We start from the raw sequence: 19,401 nt of genomic DNA, 5'->3' as shown, positions 1-19,401 counted from the left end.
CCCTCACCCCTTGCCGGCACTGACCCTAGATCTGGGATCTACAGGGGCTAACGGAACCCGCCCTGCAACCCCAGCCCCATCTCCCCAGATGCCTGCAGACCACAGCCTCTTTAAAGACCCCAGACGTAGTCCCCAAAAGCTGTCATCAGAGACACCACGCTGGCCCCACGGCTCCATGATCTGGACAGCACCCTGATTCTGAAGACACCTGGAGGCCCCCAAACACCCACAGACCTCCCACATAGCCGTGTCCTTTCCGGGCTGTTCTCTCTGCACCTGCTCTGAGGCGGGGGGGGGGGGGGGGGGGGGCGCGGCTGCCGGGACCTCAATCCCGCTAAGCACCACGCCTCTCCCCTGTGCCCAGGGCCTCCATCCAGCTTCACTCTGAGTGCCCCCCCCGGGGGGTAGGGGGTAACAGGAACACCTGCCTCGTGGAGTTACTGGGAGGGTGACAGTAAATAATCAGAAAAGTGCTTGGGAGGGTGCCTGGCCACATGGCCGCTGGTTGGGGATGACTGCATTTCCCCCCCTTGCCTGGCCTGCCACCACCTCCAGCTCACCAGGTCCAAGTCTGAGCTCATCTATCCCCGCCCCCACGCCGCTGCAGGGCTCCCAGCCCCAAGCCAAGCCCCACCGTCATCCCAGACCCCTCCTCCAATCTTGCTCCTAGCCCAGCCGGTGCCCCAGCCTGTCAACTTCAATCCTATATCCGGGAGGGTGCTCAACTGGTCTTCCTGGCGCGCGAGCGCGCGAGGGGGTGGGGTGGGGTGTCCCTGCCTTCCCCACCGAGGAGCCAGAGGTTCTGCCCAAAATGCGAGTGGGAGCCCCTTCCGGGCCCTGCTGGCCAGCAGAACTCCCCAGTTCCACCCCATGGCGCCTCTCCCCTGCGGTGGCCTGCGGCAATAACCCGTACATCTCTTCCTGAAGGAATCCCCCTGCCCACCCGCCACGCCGCCCCCAGGCCGGGCCTCGCGCCCTGGGGGCGCTCCTCTCCCAGCGCCACAGCACCCCTCCCCCCTCCCCTGTCCAGCTAACTGCACCGCGCGCGCCCACGGGCTGCAGGTTTGTTGAATGAATGAGTGAGTGAATCAGGAAGCCCCTTGCAAAGGAAGCGGAAGCCCCGTGGGTCCCTAGGCGGGGCCGCGTCGCGTCCCCGGCGGCTCCCACCCGCGAAGGCTTCCGCTCGCCAGAAGTCAAGGCAACTCGGGTCCCCGGCCTGGCCGCGGCGCCGGCCGCCTCCGCCCCTCGGTCGCCTCCGCCCCCTGCCGGCTTCCCTCCCTCCTTCCGTCGCTCCCTCCCGCTCTTTGTCTCCTGGGCGCCCAGCCTCCCCGCCACGCGCCCCCCGCATCGCCCCTTCCCCGGGGACCCGCGAGCACCGCGACTGACGCGACACCGCGCAAATCGGCCTGCGGGCGGGGGGCGGCGTGCGGCGGAGCCCGGCGGGCGGGGGCGGGGCGGGAGGTGGCGCTCTCTCCTCTGCCTCTCTCCCCCTCTCACACACACGCACACACACGCGCGCACGCACGCACACACGGAGCATCCTCCCGGCAGGTCTCCCAGTGCAGCCCCGCCCGCGCCTCCGGCTTCCTGCAAGCCTTCTCCTTCCCGCACCGCCCCCCGCCCGCCCTTCCCTCCGGCTCCGGGACCCTTCCCGCCGACCTCCGCCCCCACCTCCGGGATGGAGCAGCTCGAGCCCGCCCGGAGCCCCCCGCGTCCGGGGTGACGAGACAGCCTGAAGACCCCCTCTGCCTCCGGGCCCGCGCCTCGAGCACTATGGGCCGGAGGGGTTCCCGGGGCGCCGGACGCTGAAGATGACCGATGCTGGAGGTGAGAGCCGGGCCCTGGGGGAGCGACTCGGGCTCGCGGTGGGACCCCCCGAGGGGGCTTGCCTGGGGCAAAACGACGAAGGCCTTTCTTCCCCTCTTCCTAGGGGGACGGCCCGGGGCTGGGGCGCTGAGCTGTCAGGGGAGGGGGCGGAGATAGGATTTGTGTCCCTAATCCCCTTCCTCCCTCCCGCCCGGCGCCCAGAGAAATTAATAAAAAACTGATGTGGGGGGGGGGGAGGGGGAGAGGGCTTAACTCCTTCTTGCTCGGCTCGAAGTTGGCCTTCTGTGTTGGAGAGGAACGGGAGAGCGGCGGGGCTGTGGCCGGGGAGTGGAGGAGGTGTCCTATCTCCCTGGCCTTGGAGGCGCTATGGGTCTCCTGCCGGCCCCTGCAAGCCTGGGACCCCTACGCTGGCCCCGTGGGCAGGGGCGACTCCGCCAGTTCAGCTCCACTCCGCCTCTCGCGCCCCGGCCTCTGAGCGCGCCCAGCGCTTCCCCTGCACTTCTCTCCCGGCTCCCTCCTCTCCTCGCAAGCCGCCCTGGGGCCTCTCTCAGGACCCTGCAGCCCCGGGTTTCCACCACTGCCGGCCCTGGCCTGCTCCCCCTCTGGTCTCGCTATCTTCTCAGCAGCATGCGGCACTCGGCCGGTCTCCACTGTGCCGCCCCTACTCCCCTCTCCCTCTCCGGCTCCTGCCCGGGGCTTCTGCGCTCTTTCCTTCTCTTTCTCCATCCTCGGGTCCCAGGAAGTTTTGAGCTCACCTGCCTCTCCTCCCAGAGAAGGGCCAAAGGTCACTGGTGCTCTTCCTTCTCCTCCTCTTCCTCTGCGTTGAAAGCCTTGGTGTGTGTGTGGGCGGGGAGTGGTCTGCAGGTGTTCCCTAGGAACAGGTTCATTTCCACCCTGGTGCAGTTACCTGGTTGAATGTGTGATGCCTGTGCATGTATATTTGTGTGTGGGAGTGTGTGTATTTGTGTGCACGCCCATTTGTGTGTGTGTGGGGGTGGGTGGGTGGGAGGGAGGGAAGGGTTCAACGTGTGATTTTCCAAGGCTCGGTTTTGGAAGGAGCAGGTTGGGTGGGAGGGGCCTGGTAACCTCGCAATTGTGGTATCCTCCCTGCCCATGGGGACAGTGGCTGGCCTTCCTTCTGGCCCTCTGCAGGGAGCTCGCTGTTGAAGGGAGGGAGAGAAAAGCTGGAAACCCCAGCCCACCCAGCGGGGCACTGGGAGAGCACTCCTCCATCCACAGAGGGTCTGGGGCGGAGGCTGGGGGCCTTGCATAAAGGCCATGCTCAGTCCGAGGGAGGAGGCACCCTTCCTGCCTTGCCAGCACCCTAGTCTGATAGGAGAATACGTGCCCTCCCCCACCGCGTGCACTCGGGGACCCCCCAGCAGACGGAGGAGAAAACACCCATGCAGGGAGTCACTGAGGTTCAGAAGCGTCTCCCTTTTCCAGTGGTTGGATCTAGAAATTATGACGACAATGGGAGGAGGGTCACCCCCCACCCCCAGACTGGCTAGAGGAAGTGGCAGCCGGGAACCTGGGCAGACACGGCTTTCTGATTGAATGAGGGGATTTGGCTCTTCCTCCATTCCCACCTGGCCCCCTGGGACAGGAGGAAATGTTCTGGATCTTTGCCACTGACCTCCCTCCCCCCTCCCAGTTCAAGAAGGGCAGGAGGGTTCCCTTCCCACACCTCACTTCCCGCGTGCAGCCCCACACACCCACGGAGTCTTGGGTGGGGGTGGTGTTGATGCTTGTCCCCGTCCTAGCTTGTGTGGCCCATCTCCCCCTCTGCCTCTCGCTCATCTGCAGATCCTTAACAAGAGTGGGGCTAAGAGGCAGGAGACGGGGCTGAAGGCTGAGCTCTGGCTCTTACCTCGTGCATCGCAGTTGTCACATCTGTCAGTGGGGACACCAAGATTCTCAAGCCTGGCCAGCCCACAGGAGGTGGTGTCTATGCAGCCCTGGGAGAGGAGAGGTGCAAAGGACCCCGGCAGGCACATGGCCCGGCTTTCCTGTGGTCAGCCCGGTGCCTTGACCTTCTTCCAGGAGCCTCAGTGTTAGCAGTAACTGGAGACCATGTCTCAGCCGTGTACTTCCTCTGCCCCCTGCACTTCCGTGGCTCCTACGTATCCTTATTCTCTCCATCCAGGGCTGCAGGAGCCAACATCTGCTAGGAAGCCTACCCAGGTACTTTCACCTGCTCTCTACCTGGTCTCGCTTCTTGCTTCCTGCCAGAAAAGCCCACAGAAAACCAAAAACCAAACCAAACTCCATCCACCCACACTTCTTCCCAGAACCTCCTTGGTACCCCATAGAGATTTGGCTGTCCACTCTTCTTGCATAGATTTGGCTGTCCACTCTTCTTGCATCTGTCAGTCGTTTGCAGACCATGAGTCTGTCTAGAACTCTGGCCCTGCTCCTGATGCCAGTGTCTTGTGCAGCTTGTGATCAAAGGCATGTGGTGAGGGTGCTAGTGATGGGGGCAGGGGGAGGGGAGGCAGGACTGGATGATGGGTGAGAGAAGCATGAACAGATATGTGCAAGGATGTGTGGGTGGATAGATGGTGTAGGGTGGATGGATGATGGATGGGTAGATGAATGGATAGATGATTAGGCAGGTAGATGGGTGGATAGGTAGGTAGGGAGAAGTGAGGAAGGACCTGGTTCGGGTCCTGCTTTTGCCATGAGTTTGCTGTATAATCTTGTATTAATCACTTGCCCTACTGGTTATTTATTTGCAAAATGAAAAGATTCGACTTCATCGCCACGACTTCTACCAAACTTGAGGTTGGATAGTTTATGATCATGGAACACTTACAGGGGATGCTAATGATGGAATGGCCCAAGACAGTGAAGGGGAGAAACCCATTGACCCTCGTGAAGGCACAGCCCTCAGCTGAGCCATCAGCTGGAACCAGACCACAGGGCTCAGCCTGTCTGTGCCCAGGATGGGCTCCTACCCTGCCCCTCCTGCCCGCAGGTGCACACCTGGGTCCCGTTCCAATGACTTTTCTTCCTGGGAGCTGGGGAAAGAGTTCAGAGGCGGTGGGGAGGGGCCCGCAGGACAGGAGCAGGCTGTCATTGGCCTCCCCTCACCTTGAACCTGAACCTGTTATTCAGGGTCTCTTCTCTCTCTCTCTCCCGACTTGTCCTCCCCAGTTCTCTTGAGCCATGGCTTCTTCAAAGCTCCGAGAACCTGCAGATGAAGTTTTTGGTAAGTTCAGTGCGGCTCTCTGTGGAGCCAATAAACCCAGCTGTGGATCGCTTCCTTCCAAGGCCAGCGGGCACTGCGGGGTGGGGGGGATCAGAGTGTGTGTGTCTCTGTCGCCGCTGTCTCTCTCAGTGGACCTGCCACTTACAACAGTGGGGTCCCCATTTCGGAAGGGTTTCGTTTGTGCCAGGAACTCAGCTAAGCCCTCTGTCTCGTATGTGCCGCATCATCCTCATGATAATGATGAGACACACGAGCCCACTTTATAGGCAGAGAGTGTAGGGGGACTGAGTCACTGCACTGCCCACATGGATGCCCAGCCCCGTGACCCACCTGCCTCCAGGTCGGGTACAGAATGCGATGCACACAAGTCCCTCTGGACCAACGCGCTGCTTTGCACACTCACATTCGCCCCCTCCCCGCTCCCAACGTGAGGACTGAGAAAGAGACCAGCGGCAGGGCAGGCTTCCCGGCATGCCTGTGGTGGAAAGCCCCATTGCTTTCACTGCAGCTGGGTTTGGTCTGAGGAAGGACTCACTGGGTACCATGGGGCTCCCCGCTTCGCTTCCTCTGCCTGCTGCCCGCCCCGTGTCATCGCTGTTGGCCTTGGCAATGCCGGGAAGGCTGCTTCCCACCCCGGTCTCCCTGGGGTTCCTCCAGCCTCTGCCTGCATGGAGGCCTCAGCCCCTGAGTCTGTCTGCACAGGCCTGGCCTAACCTCGGCCCCACACAGAGGAGCTCTCCCTGCTGTGCGCCAGCCACCCAAAGGCCGCCTGTTCCCCTCCTCTCTGCAGGGGTAGCAAGGTCCTAGGCAATTAAGTATTCATTTCTCCCACTACTGGGATGGAGGGAGGAGGAGGGGAGGAGGAGGCAGAGGGGGCAGAGGAAAGAGAAGAGATGGAAGAAGGGGGAGGGGCTTGGTGGAGCTAGGGACCCTGGGGGAGGCCAGCCCCATCTTACCTTAGAACCCCCAAGGCCTCCAGCATGCGAGGACCTGGGCTGGTGCTGCTACTGCCCAGGGCAGAGCACAGGGCCTCAGTGTCCCCACTCACTAGATGAACAGTGACTCCTGCTGTCTGTTTGAGAGGGGTAGAGCACGCTTGGGGTTCCCATGGAGCCAGACTGCCTGTCTGCAGCGCTGGCCCACTCAGCACCAGCTCTATGCCCTGGAGGTTCCTGGAGCCCCTCTCTTGTCCGTGTGGGGAGCTCTAAATGAACCAGTAATTGTGAAGCACTCAGAACCGTGCCTGCACAGTAAGAGCTCCCAAAGCATTAGCTGTTATTATCTTGTGGCCCAACCCTCAGGCCCGGCTGCTTTCAGGCACTGCCTGGAGACTGGGGGAAGGGGATGGGAGGGCGCCCGCCCCCCTGAACCACACCCTGCCTGGGCTCCTTGTGTTAACCGCGATGGGCGGGATAGAGAACAGTGGTAAGCAAGGCAGCCAGCAAGGTTTAACAGATGGGACAGAATCCGAGAGAGAGGGCGCCCAGTCGCTCAGACTGGGGCAAGCAAGGTTGCATGGTTAAGTGGACAGAATACACCTGGCTGGCCAGGCGGGCGGCTCAGCAGAGCTGGTACTGAGCGCACAGTCCGTCCTCAGACCGGGGCTTCTAAGCAGAAGGGGTCCAGTTCTTCCCACCATTTCTCCTTCCCCTCCCCTCGCTCCTCCAGGACAGAGTTTGCTGAGTGTGAATCAGGTCAAGTTCCCCCCAAGGGTCCACTGCTCAGTGCAGTCAGACTGGGCGCCCCTGCACCGGGCAGAGCCTCCCCCAGGGCGCCCGCCGTGGAGGAAGGAGGCGAAGGCTGCACTGCTCAGTGTTTCCAGGCCGGGTACCCACGTGGTGCTGAGAGAGGCTTCTGGGGAGCTTCCCCTGGGGGGAGCAGAGACCACCTGGGAGGTTGCTGGGGTGCGGGCAGGACCTTGGAGTGTAAACACTGGGCTCTTCCCAGGTGAGCTCTGCAGGGCTGTCTCCTCAGGCCCTCGCACACACACAGGCTGATTTCTAACTTCCTGCCTGACACTTGCAGGTGCAGGAGCCCCCTGGCTGCCCCCCCCCCCCCCGCCCGCCCAAGCCCACAGCATTCCTTTTCCTTGGAAAGCTCTCTCCTGTTCTCTCTGAAGCCTCAGCTCTTTTTTCTTTCTTTCTTTCTTTTTTTTTTTTTTTTTTTAAGATTTATTTATTTGGGGGCTGGCGCTGTGGGGGCAGTGGGTTAACACCCTGGCCTGAAGTGCCGGCATCCCATGTGGGCTCCGGTTCTAGTCCCGGCTGCTCCATTTCCGATCTAGCTCTCTGCTGTGGCCTGGGAAAGCAGTAGAAGATGGCCCAAGTCCTTGGGCCCCTGCACCCGCATGGGAGACCCGGAAGAAGCTCCTGGCTCCTGGCTTCGGATTGGCGCATCTCCGGTCGTTGCGGCCAATTGGGGAGTGAACCAGAGGATGGAAGACCTCTCTCTCTCTCTCTCTCTCTGCCTCTCCTTCTCTCTCTGTGTAACTCTGACTTTCAAATAAATAATTCTTTTTTTTAAAAGATTATTTATTTATTTGAAAGTCAGAGTTACACAAAGTCTGACTTTCAAATAAATAATTCTTTTATTTACACAGAGAGAGAAGGAGAGGCAGAGAGAGAGAGAGAGAGGTCTTGTATCCACTGGTTCACTCCTCAAATGGCCGCAACAGCTGGAGTTGGGTAGATCTGAAGCCAGGAACCAGGAGCTTCTTCTGAGTCTTCCATGTGGGTGCAGGGGCCCAAGGACTTGGGCCATCTTCCACTGCTTTCCCAGACCATAGCAGAGAGCTGGATCGGTAGTGAAGCAGCCGGGACTTGAACCGGCGCCCATATGGGATGCCGGCATTGCAGGCAGCGGCTTTACCTGCTACACCACAGCCCCGGCCCCACAGCCTCAGCTCTTCATTAGCATGCAGACCTCCCTGGCTGCCTAACACAGGAGCCTCCCAGTCACTCACTGTCTCTTCAGCTGTTTCCCAAAGATCTATGGTGTGCCTACTACGTGCCAAGGTTGGGGAAATGGCAATGAACAGGCCACACGAGGTCAGCATCTCGGTGGGGCTTGGATCGCAGTGCAGGAACACGCTGGGGGTCTGACGGGGAAAGCGGAGTCCATTTTTGCCAAAGCGTGCATTGAACTACATAAGTGATTTCACTTTGATACCCACCAAGCCCCTTCTATGCCAGGCACTGTACCAGGGACTCATGAAACAGAGGATGGGGAAGGCTCCGCCCCCTGCCACAGCCAGACTGGCATGGGGAGGCAGTCGTTCCCCGCCATCCCCTGACCTGTCATTGAGCCCAGGCCTGAGCAGGTGCGGCTGTCCAGACAGGGAAGGAAGAGGTGGCGAGTCAGGGATCCACCAAAGGAGGAGCGAGAGTTGATGGGCCAAGAGCAGGGAGCAGGAGCACAGGGATGGGGGCTGGTGCTGTGGCACAGCAGGTTAGACCGCCACCTGTGACACCGGCAGCCCACATCAGAGCCCCGGCTCACGTCCTGGCTGCTGCACTTCCAGTCCAGCTCCCTCTAATGCACCTGAGAAAGTAGCAGATGGCCCGAGTGCTTGGGTCCCTGCTGCCCACATGGGAGACCCAGATGGAGTTCCAGGTTCTTGGCTTCTGCCTGCTCTAACCTTTTGGGGAATGAACCAGTGGATAGAATCTCTCTCTCTCACTCTCTAATTGCCTTTCAAGTAAAATAAATAAATCTTTTTTTTTTTTTGACAGGCAGAGTGGACAGTGAGAGAGAGAGACAGAGAGAAAGGTCTTCCTTTGCCGTTGGTTCACCCTCCAATGGCTGCCGCGGCTGGCGCGCTGAGGCCGGCGCACCGCGCTGATCCGATGGCAGGAGCCAGGAGCCAGGTGCTTTTCCTGGTCTCCCATGGGGTGCAGGGCCCAAGCACCTGGGCCATCCTCCACTGCACTCCCTGGCCACAGCAGAGAGCTGGCCTGGAAGAGGGGCAACCGGGACAGAATCCGGCGCCCCAACTGGGACTAGAACCCGGTGTGCCGGCGCCGCTAGGCAGAGGATTAGCCTAGGGAGCCGCGGCGCCGGCCTAAAATAAATAAATCTTAAAAAAAAAAAAAAAAAAAGAGCAAGGTTGGAGGAGGGAAGGGACGAGAGAGGAGTATCCTGCCATCCCACAGGTACAGGTGTCTGAGCCAGCGTGGGTATGAGCAATTCAGCATCGCTCCTGCTGACACCGTCAACAGGAGTGCCTGCTGGGATCTTAGAGTCACAGGCGGTATAGTGGGATGCTGTGTGCAGATTATCTTCGTGAGTGCTCAGGACCGCCCTCTAAGGAAGGCCCTGCCGTGATGATCCCATGTCACGGATGAGGAAGTCGATACCCAGACTTCAGTAGCTTGCCCAGGGCCAGCCAACAGAGCCTGAGTCCCGGAGGAGAAGGGGCGGAGTCTGAGCTCACATGGGGGCGGGGCTGGCTGGGCCTGCAGTGAGGGCCCTGGGGCATGGACTTCCCATAGTATTGGCTTTGGGACCGTGCTCCCTCCCCTGCCCCGAGGTTTCAAAGCTGGAGAGGACAGGGCATGGCCCAAAATGTCCCTTGGAAAGCTCCTGCCAGCCTGCGGAAGGTATGCGTGTGGGGAGGCAGCCGGGCAGCAGGCAGGGAAGGCAGGATGGACAGATGCTGAGGCCACATCTGGGATGGGGGGTGCAGCTGGCGCAGGCCTGGGCTAAGGCACATCCATCCGGAGAGGTAGGAGAGGCTGGTTCCATGTGTGTGCAGAGGGCAAATCAGAAATTTTGTTCTTTCCATTAGAATCCTATTTACTGCACGCCTGCTCTGTGCCAGGTACTGTCCTATGCGTGTGACAGAGCAGTGAACAAAACAAAAATCCACTGACATTCTAATTGGTGGAGAGAGAATAAAATAAATAAGTAAAATACAGTGATAAATGATGTAGGGGAAAGCAGTGGGGCTTTGTGGGGGAAACTGTTTTCAATTGGATGGTCAGGATAGGCTTCAATGGGACAGCTTTGAAGCTAAACCCAAAGGGGTGAGGGACAGATAGCTGTGTGCAGAAATGGGTGGCCAGGGCCAGGAAGAAAGAAGAGAAATGCAAAGGCCCTGAGGCGCATGCTGGGCTGGTGTGAGAAAGAGCCAGGAGGCCAGGTGGCTGGAGGCCAGGAAGAGAAGTGGCAGCCCAGCGAGGCCGGGCACTGCAGGCTGAGCGTGGAAGGCCGCTGGGAGAACTTGGGCTCCTGCCCTGAATGAGATGGAAGTCAGCGGAGTCTTCGGAGCACAGCGGTGTCGGAGCTGCCATGTTTCATTAGGCTCACTCTGCCCGTTGTGTGGAAAATAGACTGGAAGTGGGAGGGGGAGGAGGAAGGAAGACCAGCTAGAGGCTTTCTGCTAGCACAGAGGCCAGAGATGACCGTGACCTAGACCAGTAGGCTCCCTTCACCTTGACTCTGCCGTGCCTCCTGTGCTTGTGTGTGTGTGCACTCACACTGCTGTCTCCTGTGCCTGCGTGTGTGTGTACTCACACTGCTGTCTCCCGTGCCTGCGTGTGTGTGTACTCACACTCTGCTGTCTCCCGTGCCTGCGTGTGTGTGTACTCACTCTACTGTCTCCATGCCTGCGTGTGTGTACTCACACTCTGCTGTCTCCCGTGCCTGCGTGTGTGTGTACTCACACTCTGCTGTCTCCCGTGCCTGCGTGTGTGTGTACTCACACTCTACTGTCTCCCGTGCCTGCGTGTGTGTACTCACACTCTGCTGTCTCCCGTGCCTGCGTGTGTGTGTACTCACACTCTGCTGTCTCCTGTGCCTGCGTGTGTGTGTACTCACACTCTACTGTCTCCCGTGCCTGCGTGTGTGTGCACTCACTCTGCTGTCTCCCGTGCCTGCGTGTGTGTACTCACACTCTGCTGTCTCCTGTGCCTGCGTGTGTGTACTCACACTCTGCTGTCTCCTGTGCCTGCGTGTGTGTGTACTCACTCTACTGTCTCCATGCCTGCGTGTGTGTACTCACACTCTGCTGTCTCCCGTGCCTGCGTGTGTGTGCACTCACACTCTGCTGTCTCCCGTGCCTGCGTGTGTGTACTCACACTCTGCTGTCTCCCGTGCCTGCGTGTGTGTACTCACACTCTGCTGTCTCCTGTGCCTGCGTGTGTGTACTCACACTGCTGTCTCCTTGCCTGCATGTGTGTGCACTCACACTCTGCTCTCTCCTGTGTCTGCATGTGTGTGCACTCACACTGCTGTCTCCCGTGCCTGCGTGTGTGTGCACTCACACTCTGCTGTCTCCCTTGCGTGCGTGTGTGTGTACTCACACTCTGCTGTCTCCCATGCCTGCGTGTGTGTACTCACACTCTGCTGTCTCCTGTGCCTGCGTGTGTGTACTCACACTGCTGTCTCCTTGCCTGCATGTGTGTGCACTCACACTCTGCTCTCTCCTGTGTCTGCATGTGTGTGCACTCACACTGCTGTCTCCCGTGCCTGCGTGTGTACTCACTCTGCTGTCTCCTGTGCCTGCATGTGTGCACTCACACTCTGCTGTCTCCTGTGTCTGCATGTGTGTGCACTCACACTGCTGTCTCCCGTGCCTGCGTGTGTGTGTACTCACACTCTGCTGTCTCCTGTGCCTGCGTGTGTGTGTACTCACACTCTACTGTCTCCCGTGCCTGCGTGTGTGTGTACTCACACTGCTGTCTCCCATGCCTGCGTGTGTGTGTACTCACACTCTGCTGTCTCCTGTGCCTGCGTGTGTGTGTACTCACACTCTACTGTCTCCTGTGCCTGCATGTGTGTACTCACACTCTGCTGTCTCCCGTGCCTGCGTGTGTGTGTACTCACACTCTGCTGTCTCCTGTGCCTGCGTGTGTGTGTACTCACACTCTACTGTCTCCTGTGCCTGCGTGTGTGCGCACTCACACTGCTGTCTCCCGTGCTTGCGTGTGTGTGTACTCACACTCTGCTGTCTCCTGTGCCTGCGTGTGTGTGCACTCACACTGCTGTCTCCTGTGCCTGCGTGTGTGCGCACTCACACTGCTGTCTCCCGTGCTTGCGTGTGTGTGTACTCACACTCTGCTGTCTCCTGTGCCTGCGTGTGTGTGCACTCACACTGCTGTCTCCTGTGCCTGCGTGTGTGCGCACTCACACTGCTGTCTCCCGTGCTTGCGTGTGTGTGTACTCACACTCTGCTGTCTCCCGTGCCTGCGTGTGTGTGTACTCACACTCTGCTGTCTCCTGTGCCTGTGTGTGTGTGCACTCACACTGCTGTCTCCCGTGCCTGCGTGTGTGTGTACTCACTCTGCTGTCTCCTGTGTCTGCGTGTGTATGCACTCACACACTGCTGTCTCCCGTGCCTGCGTGTGTGTGTACTCACACTCTGCTGTCTCCTGTGCCTGCGTGTGTGTGTACTCACACTCTGCTGTCTCCGTGCCTTCGTGTGTGTACTCACACTCTGCTGTCTCCCGTGCCTGCGTGTGTGTGTACTCACTCTGCTGTCTCCCGTGCCTGTGTGTGTGTGCACTCACTCTGTCTCCCGTGCCTGCGTGTGTGTGTACTCACACTGCTGTCTCCCTGCCTGTGTGTGTGTGTACTCACACTGCTGTCTCCGTGCGTGTGTGTGTGTGTGTGCACTCACACTCGCTAACAGTACTGTGAGGGCTCTCAAAGGTTCCAAAGGAGAGTGAGCAGCACAAGGTCCTGGGTGACGGTGGCAAGCTGGGCCCAGCCTGGTTCACCACACCCCCTTCTGCTCCCTCCCCTATTGCCCTCAGCATCGTGCCACCTCACTAGGTTTCTGGAAGTCTGGGCACTCGTGTGTGGTGGAAGTGGCGCTTCAGGGATAGTGGATGCACGAGTTCATAGGACAGGAGGCAAAAAAGGGTGCTTCCAGGGTTCAGCCCGGGCCACCCCTGGAAGGATGGAGCTGCCCCTCACTGGGACGGGAGTGCTGGGAGCAGTGGCTGGGGCCTGGTGAGGTCTGGAGTTTGGCTGTGACACAGAAGTCAGAGGTACCCCACTGCACATTCAAATGGAGGCGCCAAAGAGACAGGTGGACGCCTGAGTCACAGCAGGGCTGGGGCTGAGGGCGAAGGGGAGCCCGGAGTTGTGTGACTTGGTTGGACAGTGGGTCTTTCACTGAGCCAGGGAGAAGTGGGCTTGAAGCATGATGAGGGGCTCGTTTTGGGGGGCAAGTGGCGTTAACGTGGCAAGTTCCCTGGCAGGTGCCTGAGCTTTGAATTCAGGGTAGGGGTCAAGGCTGGAAGTAGACACAGGTGGTCACGAAGCCAGGAGAGTGGCTAGGATGGCTTCAGGGGTGTCCGCAGAAAGGAGAGAAGAGAAGGCAAGGCAGGGTGGTCCCGGGATGGCACGGGGGTCCCTGAGATCGTGGGGGCCTGGGGGGATAGCTTTGACTCGTCCTGAGGCCTGGGTAGAATCTTTAATTTGGAGGACCCCCGTGCCAAGCTCAGGGTCAGTCCAGAGTGAGGGCTTCACTCCCAGGTGGAGCAGATGAAAAGCGAAGCGAAGACTGATGGGGTTTCTACGCGGGATCTGTTGTGTTTGCCTGCCCTTCCTCCCAGTCCTCGTGCAGGTCCTAGCACTGGGCCATGGACCCCAGGGTGGCAGCCACAGGCTTCCGGGGCGCTGAAGGGCTTTCCTTCTTGCCATTGGCCCTGGCTTGGGGGCCGAGGGGGACAGCCCCTCTGCCCCACTCCAGCTGCAAGTCCTCCACTCAGCAGTGACCTGGGCTTCACACAGCCGGCCAGGGTCCCCAGCAGAGCCTTTCTCTGGAGCCAGACCAACCAGGCTCAGAGCCGGGACTGGTGCTGGTTGGCAGCATCAGTCCAGGGACTTGGGTCTCTCTTAGTTTCAGTTTGCTCAGCTGTGAAAGAAACGTGCCGAACAAGCTGTCCTAACGCCACCAGGCTGGCCTGAGGAACTAAGGTTGTGTGGCGCGTAGCAGGCGGGGTTCTTAGGTGGTAGCGGTTACTACCATGGTCTCTCCAGTCTCATCCCCCTGCCCGCTTCTCTACAAACTTGTAAATCCCACACAGTCCTTAATGCCCCACCTAGATGCTCCTGCTGCAGCCCCTCCCAGCGGGTTCCTCCCTGCCCAGGCCAGGCCGCCTTTACGTGCTGCCATGGCACAGAGATGCTGCCACACCCCGAGTTCCCTCTCCGCCGTACTGTCAGTGCCCAGCACCTGGAAACAGTGGGTGAATGTCAGGTGTGGGTACAGGAGCCACTGGAGGTGAGCCCCTGGGCTTGCCAGCTCACGCATCTGGTCTCTGTCCCTTGCATTCACTTTGCAGACTTGGACTTGGCTGTGCCTGAAACCGCCAGGCTGGACAGCAGCTTACACAAGGCCCGGGCCCAACTGCTGGCCAAGGGCCGGAGACATCGACCATCCCGCTCGAGGCTTCGGGACAGTGCCAGCTCTGCTGAGGACGGCGAGGGCTCTGATGGGCCAGGAGGCAAGGTTGGGGCGACCTGCACACACACACACACGCGTGCGCACACACACACGTACACACGCGCACTTCCCTGCCCTCCTCGCCCCTGATGACCCCTCCAGACTCTTCTAGGAAAACCTGCACCCTCAGAAAGGGGCGTGGTCATGCCAACACATAGTGACTGACTGCAGTTCACTTCTTTCTCACTGCCTCCTTTTAAAGACGAAATTATCGTCCTATTGTCCCCATCTTACAGACGGGAACACTGAGACCCTGAGAGGTTCAGTAACAAAGTCACAGTTAGTAGGCAAAGGAAGTGGAATTAAACCGAACCTATGTGACTCAAAGCTCCCCTTCCCGCACCTCTCACGGCCCTGCCTGGAGGCGCCTGGAGGCCCCCGGAGTCCCGACCCCCCTTCGGCCGCTCCTGCGCAGTTTCCAGGATGAAGCCGGGAAGTTCTCGGTGAGCCGCGCTGTCCCCTCCCGCAGGTGACCGACGGCTGCGGGAGTCCCCTGCACCGGCTGCGCTCGCCTTTGCACTCGGGCCCGGGGTCCCCGGGAGGGGGCTCCTTCTGCCTGGAGCCCCCGGGGCTGCGGCGCAGCCTGGACGAGGACGAGCCGCCACCCTCGCCGCTCACCCGCTACCGGCCCCTGCACAACGCCGCCTCGCACGAGGGCCTGGCCGCTGCCTCGTGCTCGCCGCCGCGCTCCGCGCCCTCCTCCGACAGCTCGCCTAGCTTCGTGCGCCGCCACCCGCGCGCGGAGCCGCACAGCGAAGGTGAGCGCGGCCGCCGCGGAGCCCCCTGCCGGTGCACACTGGGACTGCAGCTCCTGCTCTTAGTGGCCACCCATGCCTGGGCCGGAGCAGGTGGGACAGGGTTCGTGCTATGTGGGAATTGTGCAGGGGCCTGATCTGGTTGGACCATTTGAGCCAGGTTTGGAAGGCTGGTGAGAAACTGACCAGGATAAAATTCACAGGAAACGTAGCGGTCCCTGCCTTTCCAGTTTGTCAAGTGCTTTTGCGGTTTGTAAAAGGTTTTCTTAAACATCCCATTAAGTCGTGCAAACCAGGCAGGTGTTGGTTTCCCCATATTTGGAATGAAGAAAGCTCAGAGAGTGAAGCGACTTGTCCTAGGTCGCACAGCTAGTGAAGTCACCAACCAGGCGATTTCCCTCCCTCCCTCTGCCCCGGAAGACGACAGCCGGGATGCCAGCCCTCCAGAACCTGCCAGCCCCACGATCGGGCTGGATAAGAAGACTCGCCGGAAGTTCCTGGACCTGGGGTGAGTGCAGGAGGGGCCCGCACGCAGGGCCGGGAGCTGTGGGGGGAGACAGTCACAGCAATGCCCCACTCCCCACCCTCCCTGCAGGGTCACCTTACGCCGAGCATCCACTGGCAAGAGCCGGAAGGACAAGGGCGGCAACCGCCTGTCCATGGGCAGCAGGTGAGAGGCACCCAGCACCCCGGGCGGCCCCAGCGCTGCCCTCCGGGTCCGGGTCTGTACCCATGCCGGATGCTCTCTCCACAGGGAGTCGGTGGAGGGGTCTGGCAGGTCAGGGGGCTCCCCGTTCCTGCCCTTTTCCTGGTTCACAGACAGCGGCAAGGGCTCGGCGTCCTCGGGGAGCACCACCTCCCCCACCTGCTCCCCCAAGCACGAGGGCTTCAGCCCTAAGAAGTCTGCTTCCCAGGTAAGCCCACACCCCTGCCCCCGGCATGCCGCACCCCTGCTCAGGCTGGGGGGCGTGCCTTGCTGAAGCTTGTCCAGCTGTGGGCTCACCATTGCTCCCTTCACTCACTCCCTGAGTTCATTCGTTCACTCACTCAGATGCTGAGTAGGTAATTCTGATTGACCCATGGCTTCCGCCACCCAACACACTGCTATTTGGACTGGGATTCCCCTACTGGGCCCCCAGTCTGAGGTCTCCTCCATTCACGCTGATTAGTTTGCCTGGAGCTGGGCCGCCCACTTGGTGGGTGGGATGAGTAGACTCCGAAGGAATGCTGTGGACGCCAGTGAGAGGTGTGACCCAGGGACAGAGGCGAGAATGAAGTAGCAGGTGCAGGCCTGTGCGCCCATTGTACAGATGAGCAGCTGAAGATCTGGCGGGAAGGGCCCTGCCCATGGCCTCCCCTAGATTCAGGTGTGAAGTCCTGTGACCTCCCCCCCGCCCAGTGCTCTGTGGTTCTGTTCCTTATGTGCAGCCAGGGCATAGGAGAAAACCAGAAAGCCAGGGACATGGGACAGAGTCCCTTCCAACTTGGGACTGCCTTCTCTCACCTGTCTCTGCTCACCCTCCATTTCTTCCTTTAGGCCAGGCCCTGGGGGTGCCAGGTGAACACAAGACTCAGCCCATGCCTTCACAGGGCTCATATGCCAGAGAGGACAAAGACCTCTAATCAGGCCAGGGCTCCAGAGGCCAGGTGGGAGGCAGCAGCAGGACCTGTCCTAGCCTGGGGGAGGGAATCCTGGTAGGCTGCCTGTGGGAAGCAGCAGCAAGCCTGGCACCTCCTCCATTCCTGCTAACTCTTCTGCCTGGCGTAGACAGCTTGTCTGTTTCACGCGAGTCGTGTCATGTTTGCCCTGCTCAGCTCCTGGTACCTGATCCAGGACTTCGACTGTCTCTGGACAGGGCTGGAGGGCTGCAGGTGCATGCTACCCTCGGCGCTGTGTGCCCCCTCCCTAGGAATCCACCCTGAGTGACGACTCCACGCCCCCAAGCAGCAGCCCCAAGATCCCGAGTGGTCCCCGGCAGGAGGCCAAATGTTCCTACCCCTACCACACACTGTCCCAGTCTTCGGATGAGGTGAGCGAGGCTGGCCCCTTATCACCCACCAGGACCCTGACCCTGAACTCTGCCTCAGGTCAAACCTCCCCCCTCTCACCCCTGCTCACTCTCACCCCTGCTCACTCTCCTTGGTCTCTGCCCCAGTTCCTGGATGAACCCCTCCCCACTGTCCACCACTGGACCAGTCAGCAGGTGGGCCAGTGGCTGCACAGCCTCAACCTGGAGCAGTACGCCGCCGAGTTTGCCGCCCGGCAGGTGGATGGGCCGCAGCTGCTACAGCTTGACGGAAGCAGGCTGAAGGTGGGTCAGGTGGAGGGGCTGCCGCCCGGGGGCTGGAGGCCACAGTCAAGGATTAGGAGCCTTTCCTCCTGACCTTGGGCCCCCAAGCCCAGCTTCACTGGCATGCCAACGCCTGCCCTGACCTCTATCGCTGGCCTTAGTCGAACCTTTGCAGTCCAGCAGGGGTCCCTGGGCTCAGTACTTGACCTTGCCCTCTAAGACTGTCACCTGACCCTGCACACTTCATGGGCTGCCAGGCTCCCCCACTGCTAGTCGGAGCCTTGACCCGGTTCTCTCTCTCTCTCTCTCTCTCTCTCTCTCTCTCTTTCTCTCTCTGTCTCTCGGGTCCTCCCCCGCCCCCTGCAGAGCCTGGGGCTCAGCAACTCCCATGACCGCGCGCTGGTGAAGCGGAAGCTGAAGGAGCTGGCGGCCGCTGCGGAGAGGGAGCGCAAGGCCCAGGAGAAGGCGGCTCGGCAGCGGGAGAAGCTGCGGCGCCGGGAGCAGGAGGCCAAGCGGAGCTAGGGCAGGGCGGGCACAGGCCTCCCCAGGGAGGCTGGGGCAGGGGGTGGGACGCACGCCCCCTCTTGCCTTGTCACTCAGATTGGACCCAGAGCCCTCAAAAAGGGAGACACTCTGGAGCGGGCCCCCTAATAAATCCTGTTTCGAGGACAGTCGGGCACCACGTTCCTGGGGAGGTAGGTGGCAGGTGCAGGGAAGGGGCAGCGAGGCAGGAGCCAGGAGGGGACCGACTCGGCCGACCCTCTGTCCTTGGGCTCCTGTGGTGGGGACTGAGGGAGCTGTGGTGCCTGCTTGCCAGGGGCCCAGAGACCAGCCCTAGGGCCCAGGGCTCGGCCTGGCCGGGCAGGAGTGGACAGAGCTGCTTCTCGCCAGCCCTCGCCAGCGGCTGTATGGTGGCCCCGCTGTGTTCTGCTCCCCAGGGAGGCCCCTGGGCACTGCAGCAAGCCACTCTCAGGGTAGACTGCCGGCCACAGCCTCAGCAGAGCTGAGCAAGCAGCAGGGACGGATGCCATCTCTGCAGGGACAGGAGGAGACGAGGGAGGGTGCCGACCCCTCCCCCCCCCACCCCCGTCCTGGGCCAAGATGCCACTGTGCAGCGCTGCTCCTCCTGGGGCCACTCTCAGTCCCTGCTGCTCCCACAGAGGGCATCTGAGCCCTGTCTGGGGACTGATGGGGACAGAGGACACCCACCCCCCTACACACACACACACCCCAGCCAGGCAGGAGGCAACATCTGGGGTCCCAGGCTGGACTGGAAGTGCTCAGAGCCATCCCTCATCTGCCCTGGGCATTGCTGGGGCTTCAGTGGGCCCCAGCCCTGGCAGGCAGTGCGGGCCGGGGCTCCCTGGGCCACCGCGAGGGCTGGGGGCGGACTCTCAGCAGCCTGGGAATGGCACCTGTCCCTTTTAGGAAACATCCAGGAAGGGGGCGGCCAGGCGTGGCCCAGCAGCGAGCCCAGCGTCTGGGGCCCTGGAACAGCGGATGGGACCCATGCGTGCTGACTCCCTCGTTCCTGAACAGGGGCTGTGGCGGACGCCCAGGGCCCTGTCACTGGGACTCTGCCCTTTCTTCTCTGCCATCTGTGCTGGGAGAGGGGCTTCAGGGGAACAGGTGTGGGGACATGGGCGCCCCCTGGGCCAGGTGGAGGATGGGTGGCACCTGCCCGCAAGCCGTGCAGGAGCTGCATTGGGTGCCCACCTGCATGTGAGGGGGAGGCGGTTCCTAATTTACTCCAATAAACACTTACGATGTGCCAGTGACCTTTGTCTGCCCACTGGGGCCCTGGACGGCTTCCCTGGTGCGTCACTCACGGTACACACTGGGTCAGGTCCCAGCCGAGGCCGG

The 19,401-nt window shown here is 60.8% G+C and overlaps 1 protein-coding gene across 1 annotated transcript; it reads left to right on the top strand.

Moving 5' to 3' along the window:
- The first annotated feature begins 1,151 nt into the window (after positions 1-1,151).
- Positions 1,152-19,316, top strand: SAMD14 (sterile alpha motif domain containing 14). The gene is made up of 10 exons (XM_051825566.2): positions 1,152-1,827; positions 4,984-5,038; positions 14,332-14,498; positions 14,962-15,250; positions 15,668-15,755; positions 15,843-15,917; positions 16,002-16,161; positions 17,158-17,277; positions 17,404-17,559; positions 17,905-19,316. Exons 2-10 carry the CDS (start codon positions 4,996-4,998, stop codon positions 18,058-18,060), a joined length of 1,254 nt encoding a protein of 417 aa, XP_051681526.1. The 5' UTR covers positions 1,152-1,827; positions 4,984-4,995; the 3' UTR covers positions 18,061-19,316.
- The last annotated feature ends 85 nt before the right edge of the window (positions 19,317-19,401 follow it).

This window comes from Oryctolagus cuniculus, chromosome 17 (assembly GCF_964237555.1).
Source record: "Oryctolagus cuniculus chromosome 17, mOryCun1.1, whole genome shotgun sequence".
Lineage (NCBI taxonomy): Eukaryota > Metazoa > Chordata > Mammalia > Lagomorpha > Leporidae > Oryctolagus > Oryctolagus cuniculus.
Note: the sequence above shows the minus strand (reverse complement) of the source record. Positions and strands in the feature narration are given on the sequence as shown.